This window comes from Crocodylus siamensis, chromosome 2, assembly GCF_052110815.1.
Source record: "Crocodylus siamensis isolate JL-2025a chromosome 2, ASM5211081v1, whole genome shotgun sequence".
Lineage (NCBI taxonomy): Eukaryota > Metazoa > Chordata > Crocodylia > Crocodylidae > Crocodylus > Crocodylus siamensis.
Window position 1 is genome coordinate 163,989,175 of NC_143396.1, and position 17,975 is coordinate 164,007,149.

The 17,975-nt window shown below is 48.2% G+C and overlaps 1 protein-coding gene across 1 annotated transcript; it reads right to left on the reverse strand.

Annotated features, from left to right (window-relative positions):
* Positions 1 to 12,901: 12,901 nt before the first annotated feature.
* Positions 12,902 to 17,787, reverse strand: CLDN23 (claudin 23). The gene has a single exon (XM_090032025.1). The coding sequence runs from the start codon at positions 17,617 to 17,619 to the stop codon at positions 16,963 to 16,965; it is 657 nt and encodes a 218-aa protein (XP_089888151.1). The 5' UTR covers positions 17,620 to 17,787; the 3' UTR covers positions 12,902 to 16,962.
* Positions 17,788 to 17,975: the final 188 nt, after the last annotated feature.

Here is a 17,975-nt window from a genome sequence, read left to right on the forward strand (position 1 = left end):
AGTAGAGGGCAAGTTTTAGTCGCCTTTCTAGAGCCAGACCTCAGAAGCAAGCTGTACTCTCCTCTCCACCCTCACCCTTCAGGCCACAGTCCTCCCACTTGCATTTGCCAAATAACTGGCTGACTATATCTTCTCCTTCCTTCCTGTTCTCCATTTTTAGTGGCTTGATGGCTTCTCTTCTTTTTTAGGTGGAAAGACTGCAGTCTTCCTCTCCCCACCATCAGTCCCTACTTCCTAGCTCTCCATCTATCTGCTAATCTTTCAGTCCTTACACTCAGGAAATCTTTTTTGTTTAATTTAGCCTTGATGCACATTGAACTGCAAGCTGCTGAAAATGTTGGTTGGCATCTTGGAGTGAGCACTAATGCAACTGCTCCAAATGCAGGCAAGCAATAAGATAAATTTTGACTGTCTGGCTACTTGCACACTGACTCTATTAGAGGCCCGGCAAGCAGGGGTCAAACTAAAAGCTACAACTTTTTTGAGTTGCCACAGAGCTGGTGGGCAAGGACGGGTTTCTACCTCTGTTCTTGGTGGGGGTGAGAGATGGGGAGCTCAGCTGGATGACTGCAGCTTGACCAATTTTATCTATGGGGAGTGGCTACACATTCAATGGAACACTAGCTGGTTAAACATGGATCAGAGAACCCCAGCATAGAGTGGTTTAACTTGCAGCTACCCCCAAAAAAATTTAAAATTTTAGTTTTCAGGTGTTAACATGTGAACAATCTAGGGACTAAAAGCTCCAGGAGCTGCTTAAAAGTAGTGTGTAGCAATGTTCCTAGATCCTGCCCCATGTTCCACTCATTCTCTCTTAGGAGCACAGGAAACAAATTAAGCTGATGTAGGTGCTAACAGCCACATTCTCTTCAGTGTGTGGCACTGCAGTCAGGCTCCATACCTGAAGCCCATGTCCCAAGCAATGTAGGATTCTGTACAAGTCTCCCAAGTATCTTGATATTAACACTTCTTCAGCTCAGCCCTCAAGGCATCCTTGAATCTCATTTGTCCACCTACAGAGTGGTAACCATTAAGCTGGGAGTACAGGACCTGGTTTTGAGAGCTAGTTATTGGGCATCTGTGGAATTTCATTTTATGAAATGGGATTCAGGACTCCTGTATAAAGGACAGAAGGCTTTTTACTACAAGTGGTGTCAGTCCTTTATATAACTGCTGGTAGCTGAGCCAAAGGCAAATTCCAGTACATTTCATTGTACGAGTGAGATGCTGTCACTTTTTTTTTTACAGTCTTGTCAGTTTCTGAGTTTCTGAAGACCTAGATCTCTTCACCAGAAGATCAGCTAGGTGCAGTAGCAGGTCTTGTCCAGAAGGAATGACTTCTCTTAAGTGTGCCCTGTTGGCTGCTGCTCTCATCCCCTTTAGCTCAGTAGCTTAAAAGCATTCTAGTAGCTGCATAAATCAAAAGGAAATCTAAGCAATAATTGACAAGAAAATCCTATTAATCAAACTGTCCACTATTGGCTAACCAGAGTCCCGATTTTTTTTTTTATTTAAATTGCATTCCTTGTGAACAGGAGGCTATCAATTTCTATACAGTTGATTTATTTTCTTGATGCATTTCAACAAGCAGGGAGAAGTGTGGCTGCTTTTTATCTTTTGAAGGATTGAGGAAGCCACTGAGGCAAAACAAGTGAAGTAAAGCAGGAGAAGAGACTTCTATCAACCCTATGTGGAGAATGTTAAACAAACATCAATTAAATGGGAGTTTCTTCATTTTTTAAAAAAAAAAAAAATAGCTGTGTGCAGGAAAAGACAACCAGGCACAGACATTTATGCATCTAGTACACAACTGAAAAGCTTACTTAAAATCATCATACTTAAAATAAGATAAGCTGGAAGTGATGCCTCACTTTCTTTTCAGAAGGTCCTATTTTAGCTCTTGTGCTCAGGTTGGCATAAAGAGAGAGGGGACCTAAGCTTAAGCTTCAGTCATCAGCATCCTTATAACATCCTGTCCAAAAGAGCTGCTGTTGTCATAAAGATGGTTTCAATGCTGATGTTTGCTTGAGCCAGGACGCTGGCATTTGTTCTTGTCTTTCTACTTTAATGTAGAAGACATTTTTGTGTTGTGTTGTTTTTTTTTTTCTCCCCCCCCCCCCAAGACACTGCTAATTCAGTAACTTTCCAAAGCTTTCTGGTGTCTTCAATTTTGTTGTCCAAGTTGAACACCTACACAGCAGAACAAGGATGACTATGATAAGAGCCTGGTAAACAAACTTGTTTAGGTCCTGATTGTCACAGTGCTGCAATAATAGTGTAATCAACTATCTTGAAGGTGGCACTACTCCCAGCTGGTCTTCTGGTAAAGAGACCTATGCCTTGAAAAACTAACAAAACTGTACTAGTGAGATGATACTATCACACTTAAAATGGAATGTACTTCAGGCTTATTTAACAGTTAATAGTTGTAGTGGGGGGGAAAAAATAACCTTCTATCCTTCATAGAGCAAGCTGTGTTGATCCTCTCTATACTAGTCTTGAATCCCACTTCATAACTTCACAGATGCCCAACAACTAGCTCTTAAACCCAGGTCCTATACACCCAGCTCACAAATAGTCACTACTCTACAAGTGGGCAAAAGAACTTTGACCCAATCCTCTAATTAATCTAGGTCATTCTGAATCCTAGCCCTACCCTGTAGCATATCTACTACTTCCTCCCCCCCCCCCCCCACCTGCTTGGTGTCATCTGCAAACATGCAAGCTTCCAGGTCATTGATGAAGATATTAAACAAAACCAGCCCCAGGACTGACCCCTGGGCACTCCACTTGATGCCAGCTGCCAATTGGACATTGAGCCACTGATTTACTACTCTCTGAGCCCAATGCTTCAGCCCATTTTCTATCCACCTTACAGTCCATTCACCCAGCTCATACTTCCTTAAATTGCCTGCAAGAATGTTGTGGGAGACCATATCAAAGCCTTGCTGAAATCAAGGTACAACACATCCACTGCTCCCCCTGCATCCACAGAGCCAGTCACCTCATCATAGAGGGCAATCAGGTTGGTCAGGCATGACTTGACCCTGGTGAATCCATGTTGACTGCTCCTAATCACCCTCTCCAAGTGCTTAGAAATGGATTCCTTGAGGATCAGCTCCATGATTTTTCCAGGAAGTCAGGTGAAGCTAACTGGTTTGTAGTTTCCCTAGATCCTTCTTTTCCCCTTTCTTAAATATGGGCCTTGTTTGCCATTTTCCAATCATCTAGGACCTCTCCCAATTGCCGTGAGTTTTCACAGATGATGGCCAATGGATCTGCACTCACATCAGCCAACTCCCTCAGTACCCTCTGGTGCATCCCATCCAGCCCCAGTAACTTGTACATATCCAGCTTTTCTAGGTAGTCCCTAACCTGCTCTTTCACTACTGAGGGCTGCTCTCCTCCCCTCTAAACTGTGCTGCCCTGTGCAGTAGTCTGGGAGCTGACCTTGCCTGTGAAGACTGAGGCAAAAAAGGCATTGAGCACTTTCCTGCATCCTCTACCACAAGGTTGCCTCCCCCATTTAGTAGGGGACCCACACGTTCCCAGATCCTCCTCTTGCTAAGGAAATACTTATAGCAAATGTATCAATTTGTCCATGGATCCAACCTAATTAAGGGAGGGTCATTTTGACCCAAAATGACTTGATACGACATACATGTAGAAACCCTTCTTGTTACCCTTCACGTTCCTTGCTAGCTGCAACTCCAGTTGCATTTTGACCTTCCTAACTTCATCCCTGCGTGCCCAAGAAATGCTCTTATATTCTTCCCTAGTTATTTGTCTAAATTTCCACTTATAATCTTCCTTTTTTGTGACTTGGTTTACTGAAGAGTTCCCTGCTAAACCAAGCTGGTCTTCTGCCATTCTTGCCAGTCTTCTGCACAGCAGGATGGTTTGTTCCTGCATTCTCAGTAAGGCTTCTCTGAAGTACAGCCAGCTTTCCTAGATTCCTCTCCCATCTCAATCTGGCTTCCCAGGGGATCCTGCCCATGAGTTCCCTGAGTGAACTGAAGTCTGCTTCTGAAGTCCAGGTTCCTTACTCTGCTGCTCTCCATCCTTCCCTTCCTCAGGATCCTGAACTCGATCATCTCATGGTCACTGCTGCCCAAGTTACCATCCACTACTATGTCCCCCACCAATTCTTTCCTGTTTGTGAGCAGCAGGTCAAGAAAAGCATAGCCCCTAGTTGGCTGCTCCAGCACTGATACCATGAAGTTGTCCCCAGTACTATCCAAAACTTCCTGGATGGCCTGTGCGCTGCTGTGTTGCTTTCTCGGATGTCAGGGTGATTTGAAGTCCCCCGTGAGAACCAGGGCCTGTAATCAGGAAATTTCCACTAGCTGTTTGAAGAAAGCCCATCCACCATTTCCTCATGGTCTGGTGGTCTATAGCAGACCCCCACCATGACATAACCCTTGTTGCTCTCCCCCCTGACCTTAACCCAGAGACTTTCAACAAGCCTGTCTCCAGCTTCATACTTGCTTCATACTCCATGCTTCAATTGGAACTCTGACCAATCATATGGCTCTTATACACAAAGTGCAACTTCTCCTGCCCCTCTTCCCTGCCTGTCTTCTGAAGTTTGTACCCATCCATGGTATTGCTGCAGTCATGTGAGCTATCCCACCAAGTCTGATTTGCGTAATAGTTTCTTGACTGTGCAAGGACTTCTTCCAATTCTTCCTGGAGAATTGCATAGAGCTTGTTTCCCAGACTCTGTGCGTTTGTGTACAGGCACCTGAGGTAACTAGCCAATTGCCCTGGTTTTTCAGGAAGTATGAGAGGACCCCTGTTGCCCCCTCCTGCTTGTTCTTCCTTCAGGTTGTCTGCTCCCCCACTTACCTCAGGGCTTTGGTCTCCATCCCCTAGTGAACCTATTTTAAAGCCCTCCTCTCTAGGTTAGTGAACCTGTCCCAGGATGTGGGATAACTGCAATATAGATGGAAAAAGAGAGCAAGGATATGCTACTGCAGCAGAACTCAAGGTCTGATAGTGAAGGGGTCCATTTCCAAGCCATTGCTTAGGACAGCTGCAATCATGTCATTGTGAAGAAGTCTGCTGGTAGGCATCCAAATTCCATCATAATCTTCTATGGGGCCTTAATTGAATCAAAGGTCTTGCTCAGGTCAATGAAGGCCACGACAATCTTGGTGTTGCTTGTGGCATTTATCCTGCAGTTGTCTAGCAACAAAGATCATACCTATTTCACCTCTGAGTGGTCCAAAACCACAGTGGGACTTGGGTAGAAACTCCTCAGCAAGGGAAGTGAGTCTGTTTGAAGAGAGAGTTAGTGAGCCTCTATCCAGCTATGCACAGGAGTGCAATAGTACAATAAGTGCTATGATCAAATCTATCTTCTTTCTTGACACTGGTTATGATTCTGGCATCTCTCAAGTTGCTTGGAATCTGGAAACATGAACAGATTCCCCAACACCCCATTAAGGACTGCCTTGCAGATCCACCAATTTACCAGGAGTGGCTGTTTGTGTGCCTGGCTGATAGATAGCTTTGGTTGTGCTGAAGAACATGTGCATGTTATGGCTGTGAGTAAACATTTTTGAATCTCTTGTTTTGTCTGGTATGTTCTGAGGAAGGGTACCTCTGTCGTCTTACTCTGGCAAAGCAATAAATAAAAGTGGTTAATGTGGCAGATTTTTGTCAAAAGAGCTCCATCTAATTTCATAGACATTAGGGCTGGAAGGGACCCTGAAGATCATCAAGTCCAGCCCTCTGCTCCAGGGGCAGGAAGTCAGCTAGGGTCAAAGGATCCCAGCAAGATAAGCATCCAAACATTTCTTGAATAAGTTCCAGAGTAGGTGCCTGCACCACCTCTGGCAGGAGTCATTTCCGGGCCTTGGGGGCTTGGATAGTAAAGATGTTTTTCCTTATGTCCAGCCTGAAATGGTCTTGGAGTTTATGGCCATTGGTCCTTGTTATCCCTCGGGGGACTCCGGTTAACAGACGCTCCCCCAGATCCTGATGCATACCCCTTATGTACTTATAGGCAGCCACCAAGTCACCTGAGTCTGTGGTTTTCCAGGCTGAAGAGTCCCATGATTCTCAGCCTCTCTTCATAAGGCCTATTCTCTTGCCCTCTGATCATGCGCTTGGCTCTCCTCTGGACTCTCTCAATCTTCTTGACATCCTTCTTGAATTGTGGAGCCCAGAATGGGATGCAGTACTCCAGCTATAGCCTCACCAAGGCCAAGTACAGTGGGAGGATGACATCCTGAGATTTACTTGAGAAGCATCTATGGACGCAAGCCGAAGTTTGCTTTGCTTTACCAGCTGCAACATCGCATTGGTGGCTCATGTTCATCTTGTGGTCAATCATGACCCCCAAGTCTCTTTCAGCTATGGTGCTAGAGAGTGTAGCACTGCTGAGCCTATAAGCGTGTACAGGCTCAATGAATGGACTGTGGTGAATAGAAAACTGGCTGGATTGTCAGACTTGGAGCACAGTATGCAAGGGCTGTATGGCTAGTTGGCAGCCAGCATCAAGGAAAGTGCCCCACAGGTCAGTCCTGGAGCCAGTTTTGTTCAATATCTTCATCAATGACCTGGAAAATGGGGATGAAGTTGCACCCTCAGCAAGGTTAGCAGATGACAAAGCTGAGGGGAGTAGTGGATACTCTGGAGAGCAGGGCTAGGATTTGGAGAGATCTTGAAAAATTGGAGGATTGGACCAACAAAATCTCACAAGGTTCAGTAAGGACAAATGCAAAGTCCTGCACTTAGGATAGAAAAAAACCACGGGTTGATACAGGCTGGGGATTGGCTGGTTTAAGAAGCAGCTCTGCACAAAAGGACCTGGGGGCTACAGTGGACAATAAACTGAACATGAACCAGTAGTGTACTCTTGTTGCCAAGAAAGCGAACACCAGCATACTGGGCTGCATTAGTAGGGGCATTGCCAGTAGATCAAGGGAGGTAATTATTCCCCTATATTCAGCATGCGTGAGGCTACAGCTGGAGTACTGTGTTCAGTTTTGATCCTGTCCCACTGCAGAAAGGATGTGGAGAAAGTTCAAAGAAGAGCAATGAAAATGGTTAGGGGGCTAGGGCACGTGACTTCTGAAGAGAGGCTGAGGGAACTGGGCTTATTTAGTCTGGAGAAGAGAAGACTGAGGGGAGACTTAATAGCGGCCTTCAACTACCTGACAGATGGTTCTGAAGAGGCTGGACCTAGACTGTTCTCAGTGGTGGCAGATGACAGAACAACAAGCAATGGTCTCAAGTTGCAGCAAGGGAAGTTTAGGTTAGATATTAGGAAAAGCTTTCTTAGTAGGAGGGAAATGAAACACTGGAACAAGTTACCCAGAAAGGTGATGGAATCTCCATCCCTTGGAGGTTTTTTAAGACCTGGCTTGGCAAAGCCTTGGCTGAGATGATCCAGCTGGCGATGGTCCTGCTTTGAGCAAGGGGTCGACTTAGAGGTCCCTTCCACTGCTAATTTTCTATGATTCTTAGACGGGAGTAAATACAGGAAGATGAATTTTACCTTCATTTAACTTGGGGAAGGGGGGGAAACCCCTTGTCTTGGATTCAAGTATAAGTGGGGGAGGGGGTGTTGCTCTGCAGTTGGGTTGGAACAACCATATGCTCAGTGTCTGAGCTGGAGGGTGTTACCAGATTTGCCCATTACTTTGGGGTGTGCTTATTTATTAAAGGTATGTTTCTAGAGTCTTTGTAATTCTATCAATGTGCTGCTTGTGTTACTTGTGTTTCAATACGGAGCTGTATCTCTCCCTTCTGCAAGTTCTCACCCCCAAGGAAGCTATCTTGCAGGACTCAGTTTCAGTGGGGCTGGGTTTCTCCATCCACCAAATCAGTCACACACACAGACACACCTGACCGGGCTGTGTTGATCAGCATGTACAGGCTGACACCATCATATGCCAGGAATCAGTTCATTAAGGTAACAATAAACTGCAGTCCGACACAAGCAGACAGGTGAACAGAATACCTCTGAATCCAGCTGGCTGTCCAGCTGACACCCTCATGGGGCAGTGTTCAGTTCATCAGGGCATGTCTGAGCCAAACTGGGTCAATCACCCTATACCAGCTGATTTCCTTATGTCTCAAATTTGGCATGTCCTAATCTTTTGCCCTAACTATCCTAGTAGTGGTAGCCTCTTGATGAACAAGCCCCATAGTATTTTTGGGCTTCACAGGGGTCTTTGGCTTAGGTAAAAGCGTTGCTGCAGATCAAGTGGGGAAGGGGAAGTAGAGAAGGAACAATACACCCAGTTACCACCAGTTTGACTATAAATGTTATTTATTGCTAAGTATATGAAATTTATAATGGTACTAGTAGTAATAGCCACACAAGGAAAAACAAACAAAAACAATTACAATATTACCCTGGTTGAATTGAGTATTTGGGGAAACTTAGCTCACCCTTAACTAATAAAACTCAGGTTCAGAAAGCTATGCCTAGAAAGAAAAAGAAAAAAAGAGTGAGAAAGACAGAGAGAGAGCAAGAGCTGGGATCTTACTGTTCCAAGGCACTCGGGTGATTTGCTGACAAGCAAGGTTCCTAGCATGATCATTGAAAGAAGACTATCTGTTTATCCCAGCTTTTTGAGAACAACGGATGGTGTCAGAGAGATTTCTCTCCCTTGTAGCACACTGTTTGCTGCTTTACAGCTTTCTTATACCCTTAGCTCAGCCTCTTCAAAGCATTCTTTCAATTGTGTAAATCAAGAGGGTCCCAAGCCATAATTGACAGAGAAAATCCTGTTATATAAACAGTTTCAATTTCAATGAATTACCTTTTTCAGTGACAAGGCGTTATCTGGTTTGGAACATCTCAAGAAACTGATTAACAACCAGGAAAAACAAATTTTTGAGTAACCAGATACTTAGGAGCCAGCTTGAAATTCTTATGAATATAGAAGATATACTAGAAGGGATACCACATCATTTCTTCTCAGATGCCTAGCTATGCTTGCACTATAAAGTCAGCATCGATGTTTTGTATTTTACCTGTTGTGAATAAGCCTCAGCTTAGCATGACTTTAAGATCTTACTGGAGTCTTTTAACATACTTAAGGGAATTACTTGGAGTATTCATAAACTTTGTGGGGAGGACTTCCACCAGTCATCCTGGGAAAAGTATGACAGCATTTGTGGTCAGGGCTCCAACGGGCTGGACGTTGTGATGAACTATTAACCATTGTTCAAATATTGCCCGTACCCACTCTGACTCGGTCTCTTCCTTCAGCATTCCCTAACCTAGCAACCAAATTTTAGTCAATCAAGGTTAAATAGGCCTCCCATACTGGGCCCCCAGAATGTATGGCCTGAGATGCCTATTAAACTTTTCTTCAGCTTAGTTCTGGTTAGAAAAAGTTCTTTGTATTCCCCCCCACCCCATTCTAAGTCTAGCAAGCTGGATATCAGGGCTCTCTCATGAACACAGAGCTGACAGTTTCATAGATTTCATAGACATTAGGGCTGGAAGGGACCTCGGGAGATCGAGTCCAGCCCCCTGCCCAAAGGGCAGGAAGTCAGCTGGGGTCATAGGATCCCAGCAAGATAAGCATCCAATTTACTCTTGAAGGTGTTCAATGTAGGTGCTTGAACCACCTCCGCTGGCAGACTGTTCCAGACCTTGGGGGCTCGGACAGTAAAGAAATTCTTCCTTATGTCCAGCCTGAAACGGTCTTGCAGGAGTTTGTGACCGTTCGACCTCGTCATCCCTTGGGGTGCTCTGGTGAACAGATGTTCCCCCAGATCCTGGTGGTCACCCCTGATAAACTTATAGGTGGCCAAGGGTAACAAGGGTAAGTGGAAGGGGGTGCTGAAGTGGCAGGAGTGGGGAGGCAGGTGCTGGCAGGGGAAGGCAGCAAGATTTACAAGCACCTGGGAGGGGAAGGGGTGGGCAACTTGCCTCCCCCTAGTGCCTTGTCCTTTGACAGTGGTGGTAGCTGATTTTTAAGATGACCCTCTAATAATTATGGCAAAACGTATACATTTTTCCATAGATCCAACCTAATTAAGGGAGGGTCATTTTAACCCAAACTCAAAATGACTTTGAATTTAAATATGGTACCATCTGTCCCCACAGAAGATTAGACTTTATCAAGTTGCAAAATCTTCTGTTTCATCATACACCTAAAAAATAAAGGTATGCATACTGACTGTTGTGTCTTATCAGTTGATCAGTTGAAGACTAATGGTTATGAAACCTGTCCTGATGTTACTCAGATTCCAGAAAGTCCAGTCAGCAACCTTGGTCTTGATAGCAGAACCAATTCTGTGGATGTATTTGGAAAGGAAAAGCCAAAAGACCAACGAAGGGCATAGCTACCACCATGCTCTGTGAGGTGCCTTCATTGTACATCTGGTCTCCTTGCTATACTTAATGTCAATATCAAATCATGCAAATTCTCTCACCCTGAGTACTGTCCTTCCCTCCAGCCAGTTGCTGTAAGGGTTGTCCATCAGGTGACGGGTGCTCTAGTTTGGTTCATTACTTGATTTGGATTGCAGACAGAATGACCCAGTGAGGTAGAAAGGCAAGCTACACTTTTGGGCAGTGATTGCCAAACTTTTTTGTACTGAGACCCATTTGTAAACACCAATGGCCAGTCCCAACCCAGTAAATTAATTTAAGTAGAAAACAGCCCAACTGCCATGTCACTACCTGTCACTCTCGCTGCATAGACCCCACACCGGCCCACTCAGTGTGCAGGGGAGAGAGTGGACATGTGGGACTGGCAGGGTGGGAGGGGTATGTGCCCCTCCTCCCAGCCTTGCGCACCCACAGTGGACACAGAGTGCAGCCTGGCTGGACTGGCCTATGCAGGAGCTGCCTCTACAGCCCAGTGGGCAGGACCTGGCACAGGAAGGCAAAGCGAGGCAGCAAGACTTGTTGATGCTGCCACTGCTGTGGGGACCCCCCACACCAGCAACACCGCCAGCAGTGCAAGAAGTAACAGGGAGGAGGGCAAAGTGGGGGACAGACCACACCGTTCTCACCTATCGCCACCAGCCACTCGCCTGCCAGGCCACAGCTCTATCCTGCCACTGTGGCCTGAATACTGCCGCTGCTCCTCTCAGGCCATGGCTCTACCCCTGAGGGGAGGTGGGGTGGCAGCAGCATAGGCAACCTGAGGGGAGTGGCAGCAGCCAGGCCATAACAGCAGGGTAGAGCGTGTGAGTGGCTGGCAGCAGGTGGAGGGCAGGGCAGGGCAGCGCAGCACCCTTTCTCACCCGCTCCCCATCTGTTATTCCTTGCACTACTGGTGCACAGCTGGCACAGGAGTCCCAGTGGGGGAGGGCTGCACTGCCCCCCGTGCCAGCTGGAGGGATGTGGGCAGTGGGGTTCCGCAGGGCTCAGTCCTCGGGCCTGCTGTTCAACATCTTCATCAGTGACTTGGACGAGGGGATAAAAAGCACCCTGCTCAAATTTGCTGATGACACTAAGAAGTGGGGGGATGTAGGCACGCTAGAAGGGAGCAATAGGCTACAATCAGACCTAGACAGGTTACAAGGGTGGGCGGATGAGAACAGGATGGGATTCAACATTGACAAGTGCAAAGTGATGCACCTGGGGAGGAACAACCGGCACCATACCTACAGGCTGGGGAACTCCCTTCTAGTCAGTAGAGGCGGTAAAGGATCTTGGAGTCATCACTGACTCCAAGATGAACATGGGCTGGCAGTGTGGGGATGCAGTCAGGAAGGCCAACCGTACCTTATCATGCATCCACAGATGCATCTCAAGCAGGTCCAAGAAGGAGATCCTCCTCCTCTATGCAGCACTGGTCAGGCCGCAGCTGGAGTACTGCGTCCAGTTCTGGGCACCGCACTTCAAGAGGGATGTGGACAGCATGGAGAGGGTCCAGAGGCGGGCCACTCGTATGATCAGGGGGCAGCAGGGCAGGCCTTACGAGGAGAGGCTACGGGACCTGAACCTGTTCAGCCTCCAGAAGAGAAGGCTGAGGGGGGATCTTGTGGCCTGTTACAAACTTGTCAGGGGGGATCAGCAGGCACTGGGGAAGCCCCTGTTCCCCCGAGCACTGCCAGGAGTAACCAGGAATAACGGTCACAAGCTGGTAGAGGGTAGATTTAGGCTAGATATCAGGAGGTGCTACTTCACGGTCAGGGCAGTAAGATCTGGAACCAACTTCCAAGAGAAGTGGTGCTGGCTCCTACCCTGGGGGTCTTTAAGAGGAGGTTAGATGAACACCTTGCTGGGGTTGTTTGACCCCAGTAATCTTTCCTGCCATGGCAGGGGGTCAGACTAGATGATCTACTCAGGTCCCTTCTGACCCTAGAAACTATAAACTATGAAACTATGAAACATACAGTGAAGCACAAGCAGCATCTGTTTTTTTAAAAACAATGCAAAATATGATCCATTTTAAAAATGTGTTTGCGACCCTTTCATATATTTTTGAGACATACACTTTTGAGTTGCAACCCACAGGTTGAGCACCACTGCCTTACGGTACCTTTTCTAGCCCCCCCCTTCCTCACAGTGGGTGAGCCTAGTAGGTCCTAAATAGGCCTGCTCAGTCACAATTGCTGCTGCTGCATTCCATAGGCGTATCAGTTCTAAGTACAAAACAGCTATCATTCTATCTTGCTCTCCATGTAGGTTTACAACTAGGGGTTTCTGGTAATCACTAGCACCTGCACCTGTTGCCACATGCCCATTGCTATAGGGAGTGTCTTAACATCCGCAACCATGCAATACTTCATGGGAAGGAAACTAATCCAATGGCAAGGAAAACCTAGGCAACTGGAGGTTTCTATTCTGCTGCAGCTTTCATCTGCCTTTGCAGCCCTTGTGAAGTATTTTTCTTCATCCACCTGTTCCATCATTGAGTACTTTTATTTTTAGATTGCCAAGTCAAGAGTAACAGTTTCTAAACCTTGCTGTCATGGGTAGGGACATACCTAAGTCACAGCAAGACCAAGGGGTTTTTTTCACAGCCCACTCATGACACAAAGAACCGGTTTTGTGGCAGCCCCGCTCCTTACCACTCATTGGTGGAGGGGCCCTGGCAGCTCCGGCCCTTGTCACTGATTGGTGGAGGGCACTTTCACTCAGTCTGTCATGACTGCTTTTTTGGGGTTGTTTTTGTTGTTTGTTTTTTGCGGGAAACTGAAGCCAATGCCAGATCTCCCTACGATCATGGACAAAGGCTGTTTTGCAGTTTCACAAAATCCACAAAACCACTATTTAGGTAGGTCCCTAGTCTTGGTGATGTTACCAAACTACAGATGGCATCACTCTCAAGGTCATTAGTAGCACATAAGCTTCAGCCATATCAAGGTTGCGATCCTTCGGAGGATTACACTGGTGGCTCTCAACCGTGGTGCTGAGATCCTTCCAGAGGAGCTGTGCTGTGGGTGCAGCCATGGCCACGTGGAACAGCCCCATGTGTCTCCTGTAGAGGCAGATCGGGAAGTGGCCACAGCTGGAATGGCGATGAAGAGACCACATTACACATGCAAGCCCTGGTCTGATGCCAAAACACTTCTCCCACAAGTAGAGGTGCACTAGCATGGTGGGACTGTCCTGTGCCTCTTTCTTGGAGGAGCATGTGGGGTGGGATTGGAAACCACTTTGATAAAAGCATGTGCTCCAGCCATAGCCCTGTGTATTGGAGCAGCCTTTTGCACTGTATGGCCAGAAGACCTAAGCCCATCCTCCTTCCTGCCCCCACTTCCCACACCAGCACACAAGATATTTTTTCCCCTTTCAGTTGCATCCTATGGAGCAGGGGATCACATCTGATATCCACAGCAGAGTCAGAGTAGCCCTAATTTTCTTGTGAGCAGCCCCACACTCCATTGGAGACACTGCTCCTGGTAAAAGTATTGGTGAGGCCACTGGCCATACTGACACCACTCTCTGCAGCAGCAGGGTCTCATGGGATTTGAGGGGGTATAGAGAAGGAAAATTAAGCTGAAGAGGGAACTGAAGTTATTGGGATGTTATTTCCCTCTTCCACTCCCATATGCTGCCTCTGTTGGTGGTGAATTGGGGCAATCACCTAGCAGGGAAGGAAACTGGTAGCTTGTGGTGGCAACTGGGTCTCAAGCAAAAGCCTGCTGGTCTTAAAAGGCTCTATAAGAACCAAAGCCACTGACAAAACCTTGTTCCCTCCTCGGAGGAAAGATTATGGGTTTGTTCGTTTTGGTGGGTGTTTGGTTTTTTGTTTTTTTTTTTTACTTCCCACTCAAAATACAGTACTTGAAAGAACTGTATGTTACAAGATGAAACATAATTCTCTCAAAATATTTACACTTTGTTTCATAACCCCCCCCAATTAATAAATGTCCCATTGGAATCAGTGTCTCCGGTGTTTATTCCAGTAAGCTTCATGCAACAGCAGAAACTATTTTAATAATCAGAGGCATTTGAAAAGGATAAAAAAATTACAGGAGACAGTTGCAGCTATAGTTTCAAAGAATGTTGGCATCAGTTTCTTGTGGTGCAAAGTGACAAATTTTGCTGACACACATGGCTTGATTGCTATTTCTCTTTCCCTCACCTCCCCATTTTTTTAAATTTTTTTTTACCGTGTGACAATGGCTGTAGCTTCTAATGAAACAAGCACTTCTTTGAACGTAGGATATCTCCCTTCTTTGGTAGGTGAAAAGCAATTTAGTTTTAGTTCTTAACTAACCCTCCTGTCTCCCCTACACAATTTGTTTCAATATGACACCTGACCCAATAGGTACCAATCCAGTTATTCTGCGGCTTAAACCAATTCCTATTAACACTTCCCTATGAAGGATTGAGGGGAACAATAAAGGCTCTCCTCTTAGAAAGGCTCCACTCCCTTCCATATATATGCTGCCTCCCTGACCATCCCCTCTCCCCCACAATCATACCGCTCCAATTACAAGTGAGGTGTGTGCACTGACTGCTCAAAAAACTGGATAAGGAGCTAGGCTCTCTGGCTGCCATCTTCAAGAATGCTATGCTCAGAACTCTAGTAACAATTATTTTGGAGAACCCTACCCAATGACATATTGGTTCTGCAGCAATAAATGAAAAGCAGTAAAATTATACTGCAAATTGCTTGAATTCTTAATTCCTGCAGGCAGATCAATTGGTGAAAAGTAACCATTATACTTAACAGAGCAGAAGCATAGTTTAAGGTAATGCTGTGCCATTAAATGCAACAAGTTTCAGTCCTGAAAACAGGAAAGTCTCGCTATGTTGCAGTGCTGTTAAGACAATTTGTGTACCTGCTGCTCTGTGTAGTCTGCCTGTTTCCTATGTTTGCCATGTGGTCTATACGCTCATGCATGAGCTATACAATCTGCAGTTTGAGTTTGTTAACTTAAGCTGAAACTTACAAAAGACCAAGTCTCCCACTCAACTACTGTCTAAAGAAAGGAGTGAAAGCTCAAAGTCGGTATAGGAAACTGAAGTGGGGGGATGTACTGAGTCTTTATGCAGAACAAAAGTGATTAACTGGCAATCCCCCAAGCTACTTTTCTCACTGTTGTACTGTATGTTGATTAAAATCTCAAGCCAAGAACTGCAAAAATTGGCAGTTGAAAGTAAGACACTTAAGTGACCAGTTTGTAAAAGTACTGAATACTCAACAGCTCTCAGTGCAACAGCCATGGGGTAGATCTACAGCTTGTGTAGTTGTACACAAGCTATCTTTACCTACAGCAGCGGTTCTCAAGCACTTAAGACTTGCAATGCCCCTCAAGAAATGCCAGCTCTGAGCTTCCACTTGGATTTTTTGACAACAGAAAAACAATAGAGCGATTCTCACGTGGAGAACTCTGAAAGCCTACAACAGCTCAGAAGGATGCTATGGCATTCCCCATCTGAAATCTCTGGGATTATGTTTGAACCACTTACAGGTGTTTGCACACCTCAGTGCTAATATAACTATGCAGCACACAGGTTGCAGCTTGGAAATTTAGAGAGCAGCAGTGTAGGGACCTGACCAGGGGCCTGGGGAAAAGTGGAAGCAGCAACTTTCAGTTCAGTCACAAATGCATGGCTGCCAGTGCCCGGGGTGGTCGCCCCTACTTCGCTCCCCTCACCCCACCCCATCCCTCCCCTTACATCCAGTAGAGACTCTAACAAGATAGCCACCAGCAACCTGTGGTTTAGCACAGCCTACAAAACCTGCCTGGGCTCCTGGCCACCATTCTGGTACATCAACATTATTACCAGTGCCCGACCTAGCCAATTTAAAGCTAGCACAGGTGTCTGCATGAGTAGGACTATGGGGCAGACTAGACTCAAAGGCATATAAGCTCCTCAATCCTACTGCTAAAAGTGACTCAGGCAAATTTGGAGACTGAAGTCCACTGATTTCCAGTGAGCTTTAAGCTTCTGAAAGACACAGGCATTTCTGCAGAGCTTTATGACTTTTTTTGAACCAACAGCCCCTTGCTATTTAGGCAACTCTCAGGCCTAGGGGGGCCATCATAGAGGACAGTCCAGTTGTCCTCTATTGATACGAAACTGGGTGCCTTTAAGTCCTTATTTTTCCCTTGGAGAGGCAGAAGACATCCATATCCCTTGGTGTCCCTGAGCGCAGTGGAGAATTTCCCCCCAGTCCTCAAGCACAACTGGGCCTGCTGACCATTCGACGCTGCTGACAATCCGACCTGAGGAGTGCTGACTGCGCCCTTTCTCTTGAAGAGAAAAACAGAGGACATGAAGGCACGGGGTGTCATATCAGCCGAGGCCAGAGGAACGGAAACCTGGAAGGTCCTCTGTGACGACCCCCCGACTCAGGCCCCAATACTCTCCCCTCACTCCTTTCCAGCCCGCACGACAAACAGGCCTTGCATCTGCAGTCCCCAAGGCTTAGCCCCGCCACCTCCGGTCCGGCTCAAACGTCCTTCTTGAGCAAGGAGCAGGTCCTTCCCCGGGTGCGATGGGGCTTGGGCCGATGCTGTCCGCCGTCCCGCCGCTGTCCTCGTGTGCGGGGCGGCGGCCCCCGGGCCGGGCTACAGGTCGGAGTCGCAGGGCAGGGCGGGGCCGGGCCTCTCTCCCTCCAGCACGTCCAGCGGGTTGGTGTAGGCGGGGGGCGCGGGCGGCGCCCGCTTCCTCGGGCAGCAGCAGCCGCGGCGGAAGCTGAGGGCCAGGGCACAGCCCGCGAGGACGCCGAGGCAGCTGCCCAGGAAGGCCAGCACCAGGCTGTAACCCGCCCGCGCCGAGCTGCCGGCGGGGGCGGGCAGCACCTCGAGGCTGTGGCCGTACCAGGAGGCGGCCACGAGGCCCAGCAGCCCCGCGGCCAGCAGCACCAGCCCGGCCAGGCCGGCCACCGCGGGCCGCGGCTCTTCCCGCCAGCAGCGCACGCCCAGCGCGGCCAGCGCCAGCCCCAGCGCCGCGGCGGCGAGCGCCGAGGCCACGAGCCCCCGGGCCGCCCGCACCGGCGCCCGCGCGAAGTAGCCGAGCGTGTCGGACAGGCCGCAGCGCCGGGCGCGGGTGCTCTGCGCCTCGCGGCACAGGTCCCACAGGCCCTGCTGGTAGCTCACGTCCGGCGGCTCGGCCGGCAGCTCGCTCAGCTCGCGCCAGTGCGGGGCCAGCGCCGCCGTCAGGCTCAGCACCAGCCCGCACGGGCCCAGCACCAGCCCCGCCGTCATCGCCGCCGGCGTCCGCATGCCGCCTCTGCCGCCCGCCCGCCGACACTCGCCTGCGGCGGGGCGTGGGCTGCCCGCCTCGGCCTGCCCGCGTCCTGCTGCTGCCGCCGCCTCCCCGAGCCAGGAGGCTTCGTGCAGTCCCAGCCCCCTCTAGGCGGCGGCGCACCTGCCGGTGGCTCTTCAGGGCATTCCCTGCTCCTCCCTTCCCCCCGCACCTCCCCTGCACCTACGATGCCCGCCAAAGGATTTGGAAACATTTGAAGCCCCCCCCCCCCGCCGGGTGCGGGTGGAGGAGGTTTGCCCCCTTATTGTCCTAGAGTCTTGCATTTGGAATTAGTTTGGGCTAATTTAGCCAAATTCAATTTAAAAAAAAAATT